This window comes from Coturnix japonica, chromosome 1, assembly GCF_054131305.1.
Source record: "Coturnix japonica strain WE chromosome 1, WE-NBRP24, whole genome shotgun sequence".
NCBI lineage: Eukaryota > Metazoa > Chordata > Aves > Galliformes > Phasianidae > Coturnix > Coturnix japonica.
Window position 1 is genome coordinate 97,584,071 of NC_140663.1, and position 20,648 is coordinate 97,604,718.

At 37.7% G+C, this 20,648-nt stretch overlaps 1 protein-coding gene across 6 annotated transcripts in view; it reads left to right on the forward strand.

The window, feature by feature from the left end:
- Positions 1-20,385, forward strand: part of DOP1B (DOP1 leucine zipper like protein B) — a 44,077-nt gene extending 23,692 nt beyond the window's left edge. For 4 of the 6 annotated variants that reach the window (XM_015882200.3, XM_015882210.3, XM_085547947.1 and 1 more), the window contains exons 17-37: positions 742-842; positions 1,485-1,675; positions 3,130-4,729; positions 5,392-5,503; positions 6,045-6,233; positions 6,900-7,025; positions 8,137-8,271; positions 8,854-8,909; positions 9,704-9,808; positions 9,892-9,958; positions 11,140-11,281; positions 11,673-11,755; positions 11,854-11,963; positions 13,104-13,250; positions 13,708-13,769; positions 14,645-14,773; positions 14,888-15,024; positions 15,368-15,423; positions 15,855-16,004; positions 16,460-16,589; positions 17,124-20,385. In XM_015882200.3, the coding sequence (XP_015737686.2) occupies positions 742-842; positions 1,485-1,675; positions 3,130-4,729; positions 5,392-5,503; positions 6,045-6,233; positions 6,900-7,025; positions 8,137-8,271; positions 8,854-8,909; positions 9,704-9,808; positions 9,892-9,958; positions 11,140-11,281; positions 11,673-11,755; positions 11,854-11,963; positions 13,104-13,250; positions 13,708-13,769; positions 14,645-14,773; positions 14,888-15,024; positions 15,368-15,423; positions 15,855-16,004; positions 16,460-16,589; positions 17,124-17,384 (4,089 nt within the window). In that variant the 3' untranslated portion in view covers positions 17,385-20,385. The remainder of the gene's footprint in view (positions 1-741; positions 843-1,484; positions 1,676-3,129; positions 4,730-5,391; positions 5,504-6,044; positions 6,234-6,899; positions 7,026-8,136; positions 8,272-8,853; positions 8,910-9,703; positions 9,809-9,891; positions 9,959-11,139; positions 11,282-11,672; positions 11,756-11,853; positions 11,964-13,103; positions 13,251-13,707; positions 13,770-14,644; positions 14,774-14,887; positions 15,025-15,367; positions 15,424-15,854; positions 16,005-16,459; positions 16,590-17,123) is intronic. The other 2 variants (XM_085547934.1, XM_085547940.1) reach the window with 1 other exon arrangement.
- The last annotated feature ends 263 nt before the right edge of the window (positions 20,386-20,648 follow it).

Below are 20,648 nucleotides of genomic sequence, written 5' to 3' on the forward strand. Positions count from 1 at the left end.
AATTGACTCTTAGTCTAACGCAACATTCTTTGTGTTTGCCAGCATAACACTGACCCCTTGTCTGCCTTAGTATTTAGATCTCATATTAAGTAAGTTGTATTTAATATTGTTTTATCTCATATTAAGTAAGTTGTATTTAAATAATGCCAGTTCTTAATTACTTTAATTACCCAGTTTTTTACTTTAATTACTTTAATTACCTGGTTTAATGACAAAACAGTTCAGTAATGACTTAGTGTTTATTTGTGAGAAATAACTTGCACAACAAAGCTTACAACAGCCTTCTTCATTCTCCAGTGTTGTTTTTGTATCTTTCTACTTAAAAGTTTACACTTAAATTCTTAAGCTTAAGAGTCTGGAAATATGTTAAAGCTTTTCAAACAAAATCACCTATAATAAACAGTACCTAATACAGCTGTCTTTCCCATTTGTCATCCAGCTCTCAAACCTCCCTAACATCAAACCATGAGTAAATGTTTATAATACATTTAAGTCCTGAACTACATGCTTGGTGTATTGGTACATCTTTGTGGCTGTCAGGGTTTGGTTGTGCATTCATGGATATTTGTCATTTTGATTTAGTCTACTGCAGAATATAAACGTACTCTCAAAATACCTGAGAAGGATTAGTAGTCGTCTTTGTAACAGTTATTGTTCTGCTAGAGGTTTAAAAATCACTAAAACTTTACTCAGAGATAAATACTGCAAAAAGTAATGTTTGTGTCTGGTTTCCTTGCAAAGGGAACAAGGCTGGAAGCACTGTTCAGATTCTCCGTCATGTGGCATCTGACCAGAGAGATCCAAGGCAGCAGAGTATCTTCTCACAATCGGTCCTTTGATAGGTATTTTCCATTTCCACTTGCTTGTATTTATGTTTATATTATGCATTATTCTGTTATTTTTTTCTGGGATGGAAGAAAGTTCTGTAGAGCCATATGAGCAAAAGGAAAGCCTTCAGGCCTCTTGCACTCATTGCATGGTGCACTGAAGAGTAACATTATGTCCTGGTGTAAAGGAAGCTTTTGTAAAAATATTCAGAGCTTCTTATATGAGGAATAACTTGCTGACAAATTTCTGCATAGCTGATGCTTTTTCTCTTAGAGTGGGTTATGTTTTTTGTTTTCTCAAAGAAAACAACCTTATTTTTATTTAGAATGACTTAATATTTATGAGACAACAACTTTCATAGAAAATGGAGACAAAAGTATTTTTAGTTTTCCTGAATATATATATATATGAAGGAACTTCAAAACATGCTGTTCTTCTACAATGTGAACTCATGCTTGGCCTTGCTTCTACAAATGCATGTGTAGTTGACCTCAACTCAAGAAGATGTGCATGATGAAGCTATTGTTAGCAGAGATGAGCTATTGGCTGATGCTTACATGAACACGTGCTAAGTCTTCCACGCAACTACTTCGTTGTTTGCTTTATCTTTTCTAGGTATTTCAGTCGTACTTATTAGTTCTGATTTCTCCATTCAGGTCTCTGTTTGTGGTACTGGACAGTCTCAATTGTTCAGATGGTGCAATTGGTGCTGCAGCACAGGGCTGGCTGATCCGTGCTCTTTCACTTAATGATGTTGCACGGATTCTTGAACCAGTCCTGCTGCTGTTGCTTCATCCAAAGACACAACGCACGTCCATCCACTACATCAAACAGAAAAATTCAACAGGTAAAATTGTTCTTGGGCTGAAACTGTAAGTGTTGACGTAGCATTACATACTTCTGAACACCTGCTGAAGGTGGTCTCTGGACTGTGAAGGCATCCTGTTGCACTAGGTTATCTTGCCTCAGTTCTGTAGATTCTTCCTCATCCACGTACCTCTGGTGATGCCTAAAGCAGAATTCAGGAGTATGTCATGCTAACTCAAGGACTAATGACAATTTCTGTTGCAGTGGTTGCACCTGCACTGTTGGTTTGGATTGCTTCTTGCTTTGCTCTGGGATCTTGTCCCACACTTCTCATCACCATTCCTAGATGATCCACACTGCATGTGTGTTCACTGTTTACAGGATCCCTTCATGAGCAAAACTAGGTTTGCAACCAAATGAAATCCAGGAGCAGTTTGGTGACTATGTCAGTCCAGGAGCTGTTCCAGTAAGTGGGATGGACAGGCAAATCTTACTCTCCCTGCCAAGTTTTGCCCCGGCAGACCGTGCACCCTAAATATCAGATTCCTTTCTTTAATCAGTATATGTTTTTTTTTGTTTCTTTGGGGTTTTTTTAGTTTGTTTGTTTGTTTTTGTTTGTTTGTTTTTAGTTTGATTTGACAATAGTTTTAAGATCTACAGTGAGAAGCATTATGAACCACATGTGGCAAATGTGGAACAAACAGCTTGTGTGACAGAGACCTCTAAGGAGTAGCTGTGGAAGACTTAGATAAATCTAGGTATGAACTCAGGATTTGCTCCAAGTGCAGAATCCTGTGAAGGCTGGCAGCCTATTTAGGCTTGGGACTGCTGGGAGCAGTGGCTATGAGATGCCCTGTATCATTTGGCTAAAATAACCAAGGCTTTTCCCTGGAGTAGATAAGGAATATTGTGTATTAATATCCAGTATTTTTTTTTGAAAATAAACTTCTGTGTCACCTGTCTCCCTCATTCTGCTAGCCTACCTATCTGTATAATACTTTTTGTCATGATTGGCAAATAATTAGATGACAGACACTGATAGAATCCAGAGGGACCTGTTTAGAAGATGCTGTAGAAATACCAAGCTAATATATTCTTTCCTTGTTTCACAGCATGTAATCAAGGAAAACTGCAGCTCTTTATTCTCATTTCCTTCCTGATCTTAACAAATGTTTTATGCTCAGAAAGCACAAAAAAAAATATATATTTCCACATCTCAGGCATCGTAGCATAAAGAAAACAACACATGCTTCTTGCCATGATCCTCTTCTCTTGGGCTTAGAGTAGCTTGGTACTGCTCTACCACTTTAAAAAAATTGCTTCCAAAAGTGATTTTTTTATTTGTAGCTCTGTTCACTACAGTTAATAGCAGAGTAGAGGAGAGTAGCTTATTAATAAATATATATATATATTTTTTTACAATAATTTACTCAGTATAGATAATGTTGTGTGTAATGACCCTTTGCACATTCTTATTTATTTATTTATTTTCAGAAGACATACATGATTGGCTTTGCAAGAAAAAGGTCTCCTGGAAAGAATCTGGTATCTCTGAGAGCAATTCTGAGGAAAACCTCCCATTGAGTCAGTTTACTGCTGTGGACAGAGAAGCAATTTGGGCAGAAGTGGAAAAAGATCCAGAGAAGCTGGAGTTAAAAACTGAACAGTCTGAAAATGATGCCTCTTGTAATCCTGTAACTTTGCATGAGGCAGATGGTGACCAGGATTATAGTGAACACACAGAATCAGCGGACACCAGCACGGGCCATGACACTGAAAATACATCCTCTTTTTCTCCTTCTCTGGAGCTGCAAGAAATGAGCAATGAGGACAATGACAGTGCTGCAGCTGATGGCAAAGAGAGCACAAACCAAGCGTTCCTTCCTGAAAGCTCCAAATCTAGTGTAGCACTAAACCTTGTGCGTGCTGACTCTGAAAGGACTCAAGCTTCAGAATCTCTGTCAAGTGATGAAGAGGTTGACTTGGAGCTCCAGGAAATTACAAACTCTAGGTTGCTCAAGCAGCAGAAGGAAAAACAGGAGATGGCTGAGGCTCTGTTCAAACATATGCTGTTATATTTGCAACCCTATGATTCCAAGAGGGTACTGTACGCTTTTTCTGTTCTGGAGGCAGTACTTAAAACGAACCCTAAAGAATTTGTTGAAGCTGTAGCTAGTACTAGCATGGATACCAGCTCCACTGCACATTTGAATCTCATTTACAATCTCTTAGCTCGTCACCAGGAAGCTCTTGTAGGGCAGAGCTTTTATGGTAAGCTTCAGACTCAGTCCCCAACCATGTGTCCCCATTCTCTCCTAATAGAATTGCTCACTTATCTCTGCCTCAGTTTTCTGCGCTCATATTATCCATGCTACTTGAAGGTTACACACAGAGACGTGCTTGGCAACAGAGATGTCCAGGTAAAAAGTGTGGAAGTCTTGATTAGGATGATGACCCAACTGGCTACCATGACAAAAGCAGCAGAGAATAAGAATGTTGAATTCATACGGAACTTGCTAGGAAGATGCAAAATTCAGGAGTTTGTTCTTCTTTCCTTATCTGCATCTATGTACACAAGTCAGAAACGGTATGAACTGCTTACGGTAGGTGGAGTTAATAACATTCCAGAAGAAGATCTTTTTGAAGAGAGCCTAATCAATTTTGGACATGATCAAATATGGAGTGAACACCCGCTCCAGATTGAGTTGCTGAAGCTCTTGCAAGTATTGATTGTCTTGGAGCACCATCTTGGACAGACTCCAGAGGAGCAGGAGAATCAGCCAGACCTCTCCAGGGAATGGCAGCAGGCTCTTAATTTCCAGCAGGCTATTGGTGCAATGCAGTACGTCTATCCACACCCAATAACGTCACAGGGATTATTTGTCTCTGCTGTTGTTAGAGGTTTACAACCAGAGTATGGTTATGGGATGCATCCTACTTGGGTAAGCTTAGTCACGTGTTCGCTGCCTTATTTTGGGAAGTCTTTAGGTTGGACTGTGGCACCATTTGTTGTACAGATTTGTAAAAACCTGGATGAGCTTGTCAAACAGTACGAAAATGAAGCTGTGAAGATATCTATGAAAACATCTGCAAGGTAAGAGCCTGCAGTATGGGCTTTCTAATGCTGTAACTTATTATTAAGTCCCCTTTGCTGCAGACTAGTGCACGGTAACTTACTTAGCACTATAACTCACAGAGTTTGGTCTTTTGATCCTTAAACCCTGCTGCATGTACAGACATGTGACCCTCAGGCCTAGATGAGGTGGATGCAGTTCTATTGATGTAGGGCTTATAGCAGTTGGATGAAGGGAGGAAAGGGGACCAGCAGCAAGGATGACCAGCATCTGCAACACTGCTTACTATCCAAGTTCAAAGAAAGGTCTCTGTTCTGGCAAGATTCAGGATTTTAGAGAATTAATTGAAGACAGAGATCTTGCAGAAGTAAAATACTGTGATACTGTTCAGAACAGACAGTAAGCAAAAGGAGCGGGGAAAAAGAACTGAACACTAAAGATTCATGTTGAGGTGGGGAATAATATTCTATAAGATCTAGACAGGTAAATGGAGTTGTCCAAGCATCATTTGTGAATGCTGTGTTCTGATAATTACTGTCTGTCTAGTCATTCCAATATTCCTTTGCAATGTTCCTTAATTACTGAACCAAATAGATCTCTCTTGAAATTTTTCATCATAGAGTACCATTTGGACTGTTGAGGTTTTTTTTTTCCTTTGTTTTTTTTTTTTTTCCTCCAAAAGCTTAACCTCTAAAAGAGAGAATGTTACACCTGATTACCCACTAACCCTTTTGGAAGGTCTGACAACTATTGGTCACTTTTGCCTCCTGGATCACCCTAATCAAACTAAAAAGGTAACTGCTTAATGCCTGCCATTTCCTACCATTTGCTTGGCACCTTCATACTAGTTTGTCGAAGTATACATCCATTTTTCATTCCACGGTGAATGTAAGTAGTAAAGGCAACCTTGTAGAAGAAAGGTAACTTTAGGGAAGCCCGATAATACATCAAAAGAAGTGAACTATGTAAATGTGTACAGAAAGAGATAATTCATTTTCTTTTATTTGAAGAAAGGAAAGTTGATTGTGATGATCTTAGTCCTGCATATAGTAGCCCTATGTAGCTTGTCTACAGTTGCTCTGTCATTAACCAAGTCTTCTATTTTCACGACATAAGGCAGGAAAGGATATAATTCTAACGGTTTCCTAGATGAATGTGCACAAAAACATTCAGCAGCCAATTAAATACTCATAACAACAGCTGTACAATTCAGAAATAGAAAGCTTTGATTATTTGTGAGGTTATCATTATAAAAGACTTCTAATTACAGCATGAAAGCAGTCACTGTGGTGCGCAGTATAGTGTATTTTAATATTCATATTTTTGCTTTCCTAGTCATCGTGTTCAGCTGAGCCTGCAAACTTGAGAAATGCTAGGAATGCCATTTTGGAAGAGTTGCCTCGTATTATTAATACCATGTCCCTTCTTTGGAACGTTATAAAGAGGGAAGACTCTCAAAAACGACCAACTGACTTCTTTGGAACTACTAAAGGCTCTTCCTCTGTCTACTTTAAAGCAACCAAAGTAGGAGTTCTTTTTAAACTACTCTATATCTCATCATTCTTATCATCTCATCTCTCACCAGTGTGTTTTAGATAGAGTTCATAGGAACAGCTTTGCCATTTCCAGAATGATACTGGGACATAAAGAGTTTCTGAAGAAATCTTAAAAGCTATGAACTTCCACAGTACTTTCCTACAAAAGAGCATATTTCTCTGTTCCTTCTGCCCATTTGGACTCATTCTTTACCTGTTTAATATTTGTTTAGTTTTTATCTTTTTTCTGTGAGCTCCCATTACTAACTGCTGTACAGCCTGAATTGTCTGCACTTTCCACAAGCAGTAGAACATTTATCTTAGGGAATAAAAATACTAGGCTTTTCCCTTTTTCTGTAGTTAGTGATAAACTGTAGTAGTAAAAAAAGTCAGTAGGAGAAAAAAAGAATACAGCACAGTAAGTCTGTTTTTCTATTTCAACATCTGTTTTCTAAAACATGTGCCTCCCTTTTGTAAGAAGGACACAACTAACTTATTAAAACTAGCCTGACTGACAAATACATAGAGTGTATTTGTTACCATGTTTTAGTTTTATTTAGCATCTTTGGAAAAGGACAAATATTTTACAGACTGAGAATTAGCCTTTACCTCGCAAAGTTTAGCATACTGTTGGTTTTTTTCCCTCCCTCTACAGACGTTAAGAACTAAAATACTGGACTTCTTGAATCCATTGACAGCACAACTTGGAATCCAGTTGATGACAGCAGTTGCAGCAGTATGGAATAGCAAGAAACCTCACAGGAGTCAAAGTAAAATAAAGGTAAAACTGAATAAAGGAACCCTTAGGTTTCCAATGTAAAGGCAAATGCTGCATTTATATGATTAGTTGTGGTCTCATTTATATACTGATTTGGGGTGGTTTTTTTTGTTTGTTTTTTTTTCTGTTGTTGTTTACATATGACAAAGGTAAATCTAATTTTTTGTTTGTTTGTTTATCTGCAGTTCCACAAAGCATCAGGCCTACAATTAAACCTAATTAAGTAATCAGATTAGAAGGACAATGTGGCAGTTTAGGTCTGAGGGTAGTAGTCATATTTTTAAATTCAATACTGGATTGTAATCTTAGCAACTACATATTGCCAGTTTTACTTTATCAGCTTTATTTTCAGAGAAAGCTTAGAGATACAGTGTTCTCTGGAACTACACATGTATTCCAAGCAGAAGACTAACTTTTTCTGATTTCTTTTGGAAACCTCATCGTTAGAGTCAACTAGGTTGAAAAGGACCTTTGAGATCATCAGGTCTAACCATCTACCTGACTTCCCAAGTCCTATCACTAAACCACATCCTTAGTGCCATGTCCATGTATCTCTTGAATATTTTCAGGGATGGGGACTCCACCACTTCCCTGGGCAGCCCTTCTTTGTGAAGAAATTCCCTTAGTTGGTCCTCATAAGCAACTCAGTATCCTTACTGTAGAGGGGTCCACAAATAAATGCAGTATTGAAGGCACAGTCTCACCAGTACCAAGTACAAAGGACTGTCATTTCCCTAGTCCTGCTGACCACACTTATTTCTGTCACAAGCTAGGACACCTTCTTGGTCAACCTAAGCACACTGCTGGTTCCTGTTCAGCTGAGCATTGACCAGCACCTCCAGGTTCTTTTCTGCTAGGCAGCTTTCCAGCCACTCTTCCCTAAGACTATACTGCTGCATCTGGTTCTTAGGACTCAGCTGTAGAACCCTGCACATAATTGTTTTCAGGAAGGTTTTGAAAGAAATCTGCATGTGGCATATGGTTGCATGGTTGATGTAATTTCCTGATTTAAGTCTTGTGTATTTTTATGTGAGCAGTCCCACTGAAAGCTGCTTATCAACTTCAAGGTTTACTTGGTATAATGATCTGACAGATCTGTTTTTTGTTTGGTCAGATTCTTCCAGTGGCTAGTGCATCCCAGCTTATTCTTGTGGACTTAATATGTGCACTTAACACACTGAAAACTGATACTATATTACATCTAGTCAAAGAAGTGGTCAAGAAGCCATCACAAATCAAGGGTGAAGAGGTAACTGGGAAGATAATTTCATTTTCTTAATGTGTTGGGATAGATCTAGAATAGCGTGCATCTTTAGATATTACTAGAAGGAAAGCAACTATCAATTTAAGTAGATTCTTTAGAAGATTTTTCCAAAAAAAGTTAACAGTAATGAAAAGGTGTGGGTACTCTTGTACTGAAGATGATTCAAAGTATAAAGATGCTGCAGATATACTGCTTAGTCAGATATTTCTATTTCTTTACCCTTATCTAAGCAGATGGAAGTACTTTTATACTGCCCCGATGTTTTCCTCTTAGCAATATTGGCTTCCTTGAAAGCTGTCATGTATACCATCATAGGAGTTCCTACAGCTCTGAAAAACTGTAGGGGATATTCAGAAGTAATGTCACTGATCCAGAACTAGAGTTCTCTATTAAAGCTCTGAAATCCCTTTCACTCCTGTATATGCAGTTGTATCATAGTTGCTCAGCTGTCTGAGTACAAGCTGCTTCTTAGAAGTGATGTATTTTCCATTGAATGCAGGTACTCAGCAGTTAGACCTTCCTATTCTTCTGAGGGCAAATAATAAAATTTTCGCTTCTATTTTTCAGAAATCCTCTCTTGTAGATATCCCGATGTTGCAGTTCAGTTATGCTTTCATTCAAAGGTAATTCAGTTATTGTGAAAGGTGATTTTCTGTTTTATTCAAAGTACCAGGATAACAGTTAACGTTACTGTTTTTGCTCTACTTTGATCTTCTTGTTGCAAAGTCACAGAACACCTCTAGGAAGGGAATGGACATCGACACTTCACTGTTAAGTAGGCACAAAACAACTGGGCTAAGATTGTTTTCCAGAGATATGTTGCTAATGCCATTTGAAAATCTCATTGCATACAAACAGAGCAATATAGACCAGATACTTCATTAGCAAGACACTTAACAAGAGGTGTTACAATCTGTCTCTTTATGTGGTATGTGTTTCTAGATGACTGGACTGTGGATGCAGTCTGTACTGGACACATAGTGGGTCAGGCAGGTGATTGGAAATGTTTCTTGAATCAAAGTGTTTCCTCACATATTGGCTTTTCTCATATGGATGCTTTGGGATATATCAGACTGCACATGATACTGTATGCAGTAAGTTATGGAGATCAAGTGAGCTGGCAGGCAGTGGATTGGTTGCTAAGCTTTACTCATTTTCTTTCCCCTGCAGAACCATTCCTTTTACTGAGCTGGCATACTGCGCATGCTGCTAGCCCTTACTGATGTAGGCATACAGGCTGTGTCACCAGATACTTATTCCATATTGTTGGGTCAGATAGTCCTTCAGTCCTTTCCAAACACTGATAGAAATTTTTAGAACACCAAGTTACACGTGGCTTTTTTTGTTGTTTGTTTGTTGCTTTAACTCTTAATTTCATGCTTGAGTGTGTTTGGTATTGTTGGGTTTTTTTTGGCAGATTGCCTGCTGCAGCCTTACAGGAGAACTTCCAGTCCCTGTTAGGACTTCTGAAGGAGTCTGTTCAGTTGAACCTGGCTCCTCCTGGACACTTTCTGCTTCTCAGGTACAGCATAAGAGAGAAGGTTTATAGATGCACTGAATAGACCTATCCAGTCACTAACTTGGAGCAAATTGATTTTCCCACAGTACTCTGAATGACTTTGTGACTAGGACACCTACTCTAGAAAACAAAAAAGACCAAAAAGACTTGCAGGTACAGTCTATACATCTATAATTTTCTTCTAGTTGGTTTACTTGGCACATATATCAGAGTAAATGTGGAGATGGCCTAATCTGTACTTGCACATTTACATGTTGTGACTTAGATGTACTTAAATACAGGAGACTGAAATACGAGACATGTTGCATAGAATGTCTCTAGCCAAATTTTCTCAAAAAAATTATGAAATCACAGTAGCAACTATGGCTTATTCAAAGCTAGTTTCTGTGGGTAATCGTATGATTTTTCTCAGAGTTAAAATCATAACAAAAATTTGACTGCCGTGAGTTCATATCATGTGTGTAAAATATCAAAATCTCAAAACTGTATAGAAAATTAGTAGTATAGTTATTCTTGAAGAACATAGCTAAATTTTGCAATTTCAATAACTGTTGTCTCACCTTTTATGTAAAGAAGGGACAGAGCAGAGCAGTATTTTCTTCCTCTATTAGTGATTTCACTAGAACAACTTAAGCACCACTTGCATATGTGTAGTTTTAGCCAATCTAACACTTCCAATAAGGTGAGACTCTATTATGGTTATGGGAATTCTGTGTCCCAGCGCTTCTGTGTATATTCTGCTTCAGAGACTGACAGCAAAATTACATCTTGTCTCTTCACAAATAACCTCTGCTGTAATTGGGATAATTAGGATTTACTTTCCTTAAAGTGTGACCAGCTTTTCATTTTGCTTGGAATGAAATGTGCTAAAATATGTATATAGTTTGATACTTAATTACCCCTAGTAGAAAGACATATAGACAGATGAATTTCCATAGAATAGAACTCAGGCTCACTAAATGCTCTCCAGATGTGAAAGGAAGGAACTAACAGGTCTCAACAGAGTATATAAACCCTGAGTATATAAAGTATGTCAGGACTGATGCTAAGCAGATAGATACTGTATTAGTGGTAATGGCCTCCATGGAAATTAATTACTAAAACCTCCATGGTAATCTAACTTACAGGTTTCTTTCTTGCTTCCCATCTTCTTGTCTTATTTGAAGTGAGCAGTAATGTATATTGAGAGCACAGATAAATAAATGTATCATTGAAGTATATATGTTTCTAAGAGTTAAAAGTGCCTGCTGTTGATTTTAGTTCCATGTGAAAAGGACTTCGTTGGATTTCACAAGTGACTTCATCTAATGACAGATTGTCATGTTATTTTATAGGAAGTGACCCAAAAAATCTTGGAGGCTGTAGGGAATGTTGCTGGTTCTTCTTTGGAACAGACTAGTTGGCTGAGCCGGAACTTAGAAGTGAAAGCTCAGCCTCAGATTTTGCCAGATGAGTTCAACACTGAAGATGTGAATGGTAATGTGCTTTTCTCTGACTTTCCACTGCTTTGTCTCTTCTAGTTAAGTCAGTAAGAGTACAATGAGTTTGTGTGTAGTTTGCTTCAGAAGGAAGTAATACAGATGAAAGTAAAAATATGCATTTTCTTCCAATAGCAATGCCAGCCTCGGTGGGTTTAGTAAATACTATACTAAACCCAATAGAGAGGAAAACTTATTTTACGTGCATTCAAAACATGGGACAGAACAACACAAGGCATGACGTATGTTACTGTGGTGAGATGCCCAGAAACATTTAATTGTAATACCAACATGCAAATAACAGTTCTGTTTGGGAAGAAAATGGGTCAACAGCAAAATTTAAACATGTCTAGTCTGAAATGAAAACTATCTGATTTTGCGTCCTGTAGATACTTCAGTGGCACCGTCATCAATGGTTTCTGCTTCTGCTCCTTCAATATACAGTGTCCAAGCTCTTTCACTCCTTGCAGAAGTAAGTAGTGTTCTGTATTGCAACTGCTATTCTCATCCATGGTCCTTTGTCAGAGATAATTACTATAGGTTTAATGAAACATTAATTTCATTTTTAAGGTTCTTGCTTCACTTTTGGACATGGTTTACCGAAGTGATGAGAAAGAAAAAGCTGTGCCATTGATTTCCCGTTTACTATATTATGTATTTCCTTATCTACGCAACCACAGGTGACTTCTCTCTCTGTATATCTGATTTTTCTGAAGTTTAATTTTAACCACATCTCAGACTTGTGGTTTTTTTTCCTTCTCAGGGGTACTTAATAGTTGGTAAAGTACCATAAAGTTGATCTTTTGCTCTAGGAAATTCTCAGTAGTCTCGCTAACAAGTGAACATTTCCTCACTGAAGGGTTTCTGTTACAAGACCTGTAATACTCCTTTACTCAGAGACTGCTGTCCTGACCATTGTTCTAATAGATTAAAATTCAGGATAATACATGATGGCTGTGTTTACATAAGCAATTTGGTTAGAGCAGTAGGTTAGTTTTGAAGTGAATCCCTTGATTTGTCTCCATTTATGAAAAGCAGAGAGTTCTTAAAGCAGTTTCTGTGCATTAACTAAATTCCTTTTGGAGGAAACTAACATAAACTCCTCTGCAAGTGTGACCCAATTGGGCTTACTAATTCCTGACTGCACTGCCATGAAGAGATCTAGCATACGTACTATGCTTGCCAATGGAAGGCTGTCAAACCTGGGACATCCTGAAGCAGTTCTTGCTAGTCAGATAATCCGGCTCTTCTATTTGCCATCCACCATGATCCCTGCAACTACTTGTCAGCATCCCTTTGCACCCAAAGGTGTATTCCTGTTAGTCTGAGTGCCACCACTCATTACTCTGAAACCCGGGCTGAGTGATGGTCAGAGCAGCTGCCATACCCAGGATCTCCAGGGAGCTATTTGACAAGCATCAGTTCATTAGGGGTCCCTTCTCCTTGCTCCTACCACTTCAGGCTTAAGCCCAGCACTCCTTCCCTATTATACCTTGCAGAGCCTGTTGACCAGTTTGTGTGCTTCCTTTTGGGGAAGATTTGAACAACAGCTGTAGTTGAGATGGGCAATGCCATGATATGTCTAATCAGAAAATACCTCCCCAGACAAGGTACTCTGGAAATGGGAGGAACTCCTGCAGAAACTGCTTTGATCAACTGATCTGTGACTGTTCTGAATTAATGAGCTAATGTAAACACAGCCTACTCTCTTACTGAGATAATTTGTTTAGAGGTTCTAGGTAAAACAGTTAATTTTCTAGATACACAAAAGTACCTTTTAAAAAGATTGATATTTATCATTTATTTTCCTCTTGCTCCAGTACCTACAACATTCCTAGTTTCCGTGCTGGTTCTCAGTTGCTCAGCTCATTAAGTGGATACGCCTATACCAAGCGAGCATGGAAAAAAGAAGTTCTTGAGTTGTATATGGATCCGGCTTTTTTCCAGATGGACACTTCATGCACTCAGTAAGTCATGAGATAGTAGCACTCTGAGATTTTAGTTGGTGATTTGCAAAGAGAGACTTAGAGGGTGGGCTAATACTGAACATTCTCTATAGTACTTGCTCACAGAATTTAGTAACAAAAAAAAAAAGTGGATCTCAACGACAAACTCAACTAAATGCATTATAGATATTTAAGTTATCTTTATGGCGCAGAATAATAAAATTCTCTCTTGCTAACAACCACTGTCAGCATTTGGAAATGGCATATAACGAATTTGAAGGACCTGGAATTTAGTATGTGTTAAACTAGGTAAGGTTCTGCACAGTGAATACATGTTGGAAACTGTTGTCTAGTATGAAATGTTTATCCAAAATCTTAATATGTGAGTCTACAAAGAAGCTTTCTTTGGTTATTTTTCATGTCCTTTATGTTATTGTTGGAATTTTACATTATCCAATTCCTTCTATATCTTATCCAGTTGGAGATCCATTATTGATCACCTTCTGACGCATGAGAAAACTATGTTTAAAGACTTGATGAGTAAGTATTAGCTACTGATGACTTATTTCTGCATTAATTTTAGACTTATTAGGATTTGAGCTACTTGGTGTCTAATATGTCAATAAAATGCAGGCAAGGCCGCATCCGCAGAATGGATTATGGGACCAACTTTAGTCTCCACTAAGAACTGCTCTAAGTTCAGACTATATTTTGGTAATGTTAACATTTTAAAAAGATTTACTCTGGAAATGCTAGTTTTGGACTGCTGCAAGCACATTTGGCCATTATTTTAAGTTGCCAAATGGTGACTGTAGCACTGTTGCCTGTTAGAAAGCAAGGAGACTTCAGTTAAGTTTGCATGCATTTGTATACTCACACAGAGCTGCAGGAATATGGTGCACCAGTACAGCAAGCCTCTGAGCAACATGCTTTGATATCTAATTCAGGCTTCAGGACAATACAGAAGAATAAGTCATTGGGGAAGAGATGGGATAGGACCCTAACATTTGCCTGGAGCTTTGAAAGATAAAGCAGCTTTTGTCTCTTGTTCAAATCTTTTAAGGGAATAGTTTTGAAGGCTTACAATGCAAATTTTTAATGTTTTGTTTTGTTTTTTTTTTTAACATTGTATATTTTTAAACTTACCATTTCAGTTTTTTCTCGGTAAGAATTAAAACTCTTGAAATTGTTCATCCACAGCTTTAAGAGTCTGAAACGAGAAGGAGATTTGTGCATGTTACAGAGACAGGGCTTTAAAATACTGGACAGCTGCAGCATACGCTTTATATAATTCTCCTGCAAGCATGAGTAGATCAGGATCAACAAAAGATCTTGGGATACAGAATTATTTTCATCTCAAATCACTAGTCATTGTATGGCAGATAGATAAGCAGTAATTCTTACGTGTGTTACAGATATGCAGAGCAGCGCCTTAAAACTCTACCCAAGTTTTGAACAAAAAGCAATGTTGTTAAAGCGGCAAGCTTTCGCTGTCTTCAGTGGAGAAATTGATCAGTATCATCTCTATCTTCCCTTAATACAGGGTAAGATTTGTGGTCATCTGTCTTTTTCATTCATCTCTAATACATATGTGAACGTTAACATAAATATATATATAATGGAAATACAACATTCCTTTCTTACAAAATTTGTTTCAGAACGACTGACTGAAAACCTCCGTGTTGGGCAGACTAGTTTAGTTGCCGCACAGATGTTCCTCCTCTTCAGAGTTCTATTGCTAAGGATTTCTCCTCAGCATCTAACCTCCTTGTGGCCAATTATGGTAACTGAATTGGTAAGGAATAAGTGGTAACATAAAATTAGTTTCTCGCATTCTTTGCATTTCACCTTCCTCACAGATCCATCCCTTGTGCAAAGAAGGAAATGTTTTCATAGGCCTGCATTAGTTTGATCATTTGGAAAAAGAATTAATGCTGTCATTAGGGAATACCTTTCTGATCGATGTTGCTGTAGTTGCTAATGCAGTTTTTTATGCTTTGGTAATTTGTTTCAAGTCGTTAAGAGTACACTCAGAGCCTCTGGTTTCTTATACTGCTTAAGCTACTATGTGAAGTATACCTTTTGATGACTGAGTTGTACAAACGATTCAGCATTTCCATACGTTTATTTATTTCAAGATTCAGACGTTTCTACAACTGGAAGAAGAATTAACTGAGGAAGATGAACCATCAAAGTAAGAATTAGCATTTACCTGATGGAAGCTTGTAAAACCTGTGAAAGCTGTTAGTAATTGTGCTTGTTCTACATCTGCCTTTCTTGCCACTTGTGTAGTTCTGAAATTGGTAAATCAGTCTTTTGATAAGCAGATGAAGTAATTATAGTTATAAAAAACTGGTACTTAACTTTTGCATACAGGAACAGAAAAGAGGCAAAGTCAGTGTTTGAATACTGAATATATTAACATTGACTTTTTCTGAATACTTTAGATATCTCTTTGTATGTATAGCCTTTTATATAAATCTCAGTGTTAACACAGAATGAAAATAAGACTTTTGTGCACAAGTGCAAGTGCGCGTGTGTGTAAATGTGTACGTTTCCCTTTTGCTGAATGGAAAACAGTGGATTTATGTTTAATTGTGCACTTCTCAATTTTCACTACCGCAGAAGCAACAGCAAGTTAAGCAAACAGAAAGTCTCAGGTGATGGCAGTGGGTCTGACATCCAGCAGAATGAGCTGTCTTTGTACTTATCTGCTTGCAAGTTTTTAGACACAGCGCTTTCATTTCCACCTGATAGGATGCAGTTGTTCCAAATGTAAGTCCTGTAATGGCTTAACTGTTCTCCAGGCTGTTTCTGTTCTTGTTCTTTAATGTAATTCCAGATATATCCTAGGCTTAATTTTACTGTTTGTTCTTTTTACAAGTGCAGGCTTTGATTCTAGGACAAAAGTAATTTGGGATATTTAGAAAAGCAATTTGGTCTTGTCAGTGTAGGAAGATTTCATGTTGTCTGAAAGTTATCTCACGTGGGAAAATGGGGAGAAGAGAAAGTGTTCTTTGTTTTCCCTTTGCCACACTTGGGAATTTTTTGGAGACAGCTGCATTTAAGTACTGATATAGTAGTAACTTCCTTGTTTAGCTCTGGTAATAGCATAACTGTATAGTTATGACTGCTCTTTCTGTGAACAAAACAGTGCTTTGCTAACCACGTCTGATCCAAACAGGGAGTTTTTCTCCTGTCTTCTTAGCAATGTAATCCTTTTGTTTCAGGTATAAATGGGCATTTGTCCCAGAGGTGGACACAGAGTCCTCTACCGTGACTTCTCATCTGGTAGAAAACCATCAGGAATGTAGACCACACATAATACGAATCATGGATCTGCTAAAGATAAAATACGGGGTAAAGAAAGAGTGCTTTACTTTTTTTTCTTTTTCAAGCCTTTAACTTGCTTTTCTAAACTAGTGGTAAGATTGTAAGTTGGGCAAGAGGTTTTTAGATGTTAAGATTGAAAAGGGTTTTTAAAATGCTCTGCCTGCTTTCACAAATGTATCTTGAAGATGCCAGTTTTCTTTTGCATGTGGAGTAGCAGGAACTTTACCATTACAGCATTTTAAATTGTCATGAAGGTTTAGTATTAGTACTTACAGAAGAAGTCATCATTATTTATCAGATACCTCTCCATTCTGCAGGTTTCTGAAGGCTTGTCCAAATTTCCAGTATTCTGAAATTTTGGGACTTCCATTTAACAGAAGCTCAAATCTGAATATAGAAATAACTCAGTACACCAACTGTACAATTCATATTGTAATGGAATTGTAGGCTGTGGACTTTTTGGTATAAAACCAAGTGTATAATACAGGCTTCAAATGAACCCTATTTAGTAGGATACTGTGTCTTAATGCAGTAAGTAAATCTTGGTTTGCATGTTTACAGGAAAGAAACAACGCTGATGAGGGAATTTCCAAAAGGCACAGACTTCCTCTTTTGAACTTCCGCAGTATAACCAGCATTACCCAGCTTATGCCCTTCTTCAAGACGCTGTGTTGTGCATTTACAACAAAAGGGAGCGAGGGCCAGAATTCACATAGTTCTTCATCTCTTTCTGTGGACTATATTGGTGGCAACAGCGTGAAGATCTTGCAACAGCTTGAAGAGAGTGTTGAATGTGACTTCCTTGAAAACATGGAAAGTTAGGCTGCATGTCAGACACGTGGTTAAGCAGCCAAAAGAAAAAGGGAAAACATTACTGCGATTCTTCTTTTTTTTTCCATTTTGAAACTACATTTTAGGTTTTCTTCCTGCTTTTTATGGAATGGACTTTGATAATTCAAGCTTCCCAGTGGTGATAAAAAGCAGGATTCTTTGTGTTCTGGGGAGGCAGGAAGGAGGATGTACAGCTTAGCGGTAATTTACCATTGTTACTGTATTCTTCTACTTCTTTTCCTCGTGAAGGATTAAAGAGATTTGTAAATAATGGTAGAAGATTTTTAACTTGGTGAAAGTAGCAACTGTACCATTTATCTAGTAATTTCTCAAGTAAGTATTTTATGCTACTTTTGGAACTGTGGTCTGAAAGTAAATTGGAGAAGAAGCTAATGTTGCATGTCAGTGTACAATCAGTCTGCAGAAAAGCCATGTCTTGTAGTTAAAACCCCCTTCTATTTCTCCTTCCTTTATCTGATCCTAAAACTTAGCAACTTGTGAACAGACAGTTTAAATTTCAGACAGATCTACTTTATAAGCCTTATTACGCAAAGAGCTGCAGACTTACCCATGTTTGTAATTTCAGCTTTGTATTATAAGGGCATTCTTCAGGATTAGTGATTCCTAAATAAAAGGCAAGTACATGCATAAGTGACCAACCTATGCAGTAACATTTTATAATTTGCACTACTTTTGAGGGCTTTTGATTTTAATCAGCTGACTAATTAAAGAATATTCTAATTCAGTTCTTAAATGAAAGAACTCTGTTCTTTCAGTGGCTAAGATCATCTTGCAACTTACGAAATGCAGTTAAATGAAGATAATCCTGTAAAAATAAAAATTACTGTAAACCCACAGCCTAATTCAAAGGAAAAATCATTTTTTAAGGAACACTTTTTATACAAATAAATATATTTGGCTGTTCCTAGGTATTAAAGGAGGGAGGGATGTCATTCACAGCACCATGAGTACGATAATGTTCAAGGTGCAGCTTCTTTTGGATCTGCACTGCTTCCACTATTCAGGACCTGGAAGAGACAGCGATTAGTTTTACTACCATACAGTGAAGCTGCTTGTCTGAAGGACACTTCTGACACTTAGTGGATAAGTACTACCATAGCCACACGTATACAAAAAAGCTTAGATGAACGCTTTTTCCATGAGGAGGTGGACTACATTGAGGTTTTCATATTTATTGGGTTTTCTGACTGGATTTGCAATGCTGACTTGCCTGGAAGGGAAGTTTATCATAGTTTTCATGATGAAAAGCTTTGTCCGGTTCTTTATTTAAACAACTTTGCCTCTGGATAAATGGATTTATAAGGTAAACCTGCAGACTGGTGCTTGATTTACTTGAAACATCTCAACCAAGGCTGAGTGTTGGACTTCATCATTTTTGGTTGTTTTTTTCCTAATTAATGGGAAAAAAAAGAAAGAATGAATGAATGAAAGAGAAAAGGACATGCCAAAGGAATGGTTTAATGTTGTTAGGTTGTGAGATCATGGATTTTTATTTTATTTTATCTTTTCAAAACTCACACAAGAAACATGGAAGGTTACTCAGCAGTGTTTTTTAGTTTCAGATGTATGAATCCACCTTTGGATTATAAACTAAAATAATGAAATGCTAAGCAACATGCTTTACAACTGTAATACTGTAACGCTGTATGAAAGCAATGTTACAGGCTCGTGCTAAATTTAAAGTTTCTGTGAATTTTGATGGTTAAGGTAAGTGATAGAATGAGGTGTGATATTGTGTAGTGGTAGGGATGTGAGTTATTCGTATTCATATAATTTATTAACAATCTAATGCTGTTGGAATAAGCACAAATGAAAAAATGTTCTTTTTAAAGCATCGCTTGAAAATTGGAACAGGATATTTTTAAATAATTTTGTTAATTGCTTACATAAACTCAAGGACTTTTTTTTATTTTAATAATATTGCTGATACTCAGGATGACTTGGTAGTTTGACTTTTAGCTTTCTGGTGGTTGTATTCCATGCTTAAGGACTTCTTTTAAATAACGAGATGCTATTGAATTGCCATTAAAAAAATCTAAGCTTTCTGCCACTAAACCTTTTGCTTTACATTCTCCTCTAAGCTCTAAAAATGTGTCTTCATGTAGTTTTCTCGCTAACGAAAGGTGATAAAGCATTAACTTAGATGGGAGGGTTTTATCATCCTTCCCTTTGGAACAGAATGTTCCATTCTATCTGCCAGAGCTTCAGATGCGCATGGGATCAAACATCACCGTCCCACCACCCAGGATGTGGCAGTAAATGTTAAGAATTGAATCTGTGACTGAGCTGCTTGGAACTCTAAGATGATCTTACCTTCTGCAAAAATAGCACTTGCTTCTCTCTTGCCTTCTGTGTGTACTTTTGCCTTTGTGATTCTGCAGATTGCTGCTTTAAGTGGCCTGCACATCTTTTATTACTATAAAAAGGGTTCTGAACAAAAAGGAATGGGCTCAGTTGAAATAGTCTTGGATGGCAGAGACCCAACACTGAATATGCTTATAGGTATCATTAACAGCATAACTTTGTTCGTTTTCTATATGGGCCATTTTAACTTTTACAGCACCACAATTAAATCCACGTGAAGGAAGAGGGTTGTACTACCAAAGCGGTACAACCTAACTATAGATACATCTGATGAACCTCTGCCTAAAGCTCAGTAGCAAGAGCTGGAGAGAAAATGCCTTTGCTGTGTGATGTAGTTTTTGCTTGTTTTCAAGCTTAGTTTTCTCTTTTTCATACTTCGGCTTTGAGATAGCATAGCAACAGTGCATGATGCATAGAGGGAAAAGTATTTAAATATTCACAGAGGTTTCCTTTTCCTGAAGGGAAGTGAAATACAGTTGGTACAACCAAGATAACTGCCAAAGAACAGCAGAACTTTAAATATGGAGCATTCAATAATGGCTAATTGTATTCAATGCTACATTTGAATGTAATTCTAAATAATAATATTAAATGTTATTTTGAAATACCTCTTCAGCCGCAGTTCTCATTTTTAGACGACTGCTGATGGATTGTCTTTACTTTTTCTCTGATTCTGTAAAAGTTCTCAAATTGGATCTCAGTGCGCATAGGCTTTTGTGCAGAACTCCAGACCTTACCTGGATCCCTGCAGCCGCGGCTGTGTGCCAGCCCATACATCTCCATTGGACAAGGCTGCACCACCCCCCTTGTCTTCTCATCACCCGCCCTTCCTGTTCCATGAAGCCTCCGCATCAATGACGTCTGAAGTTC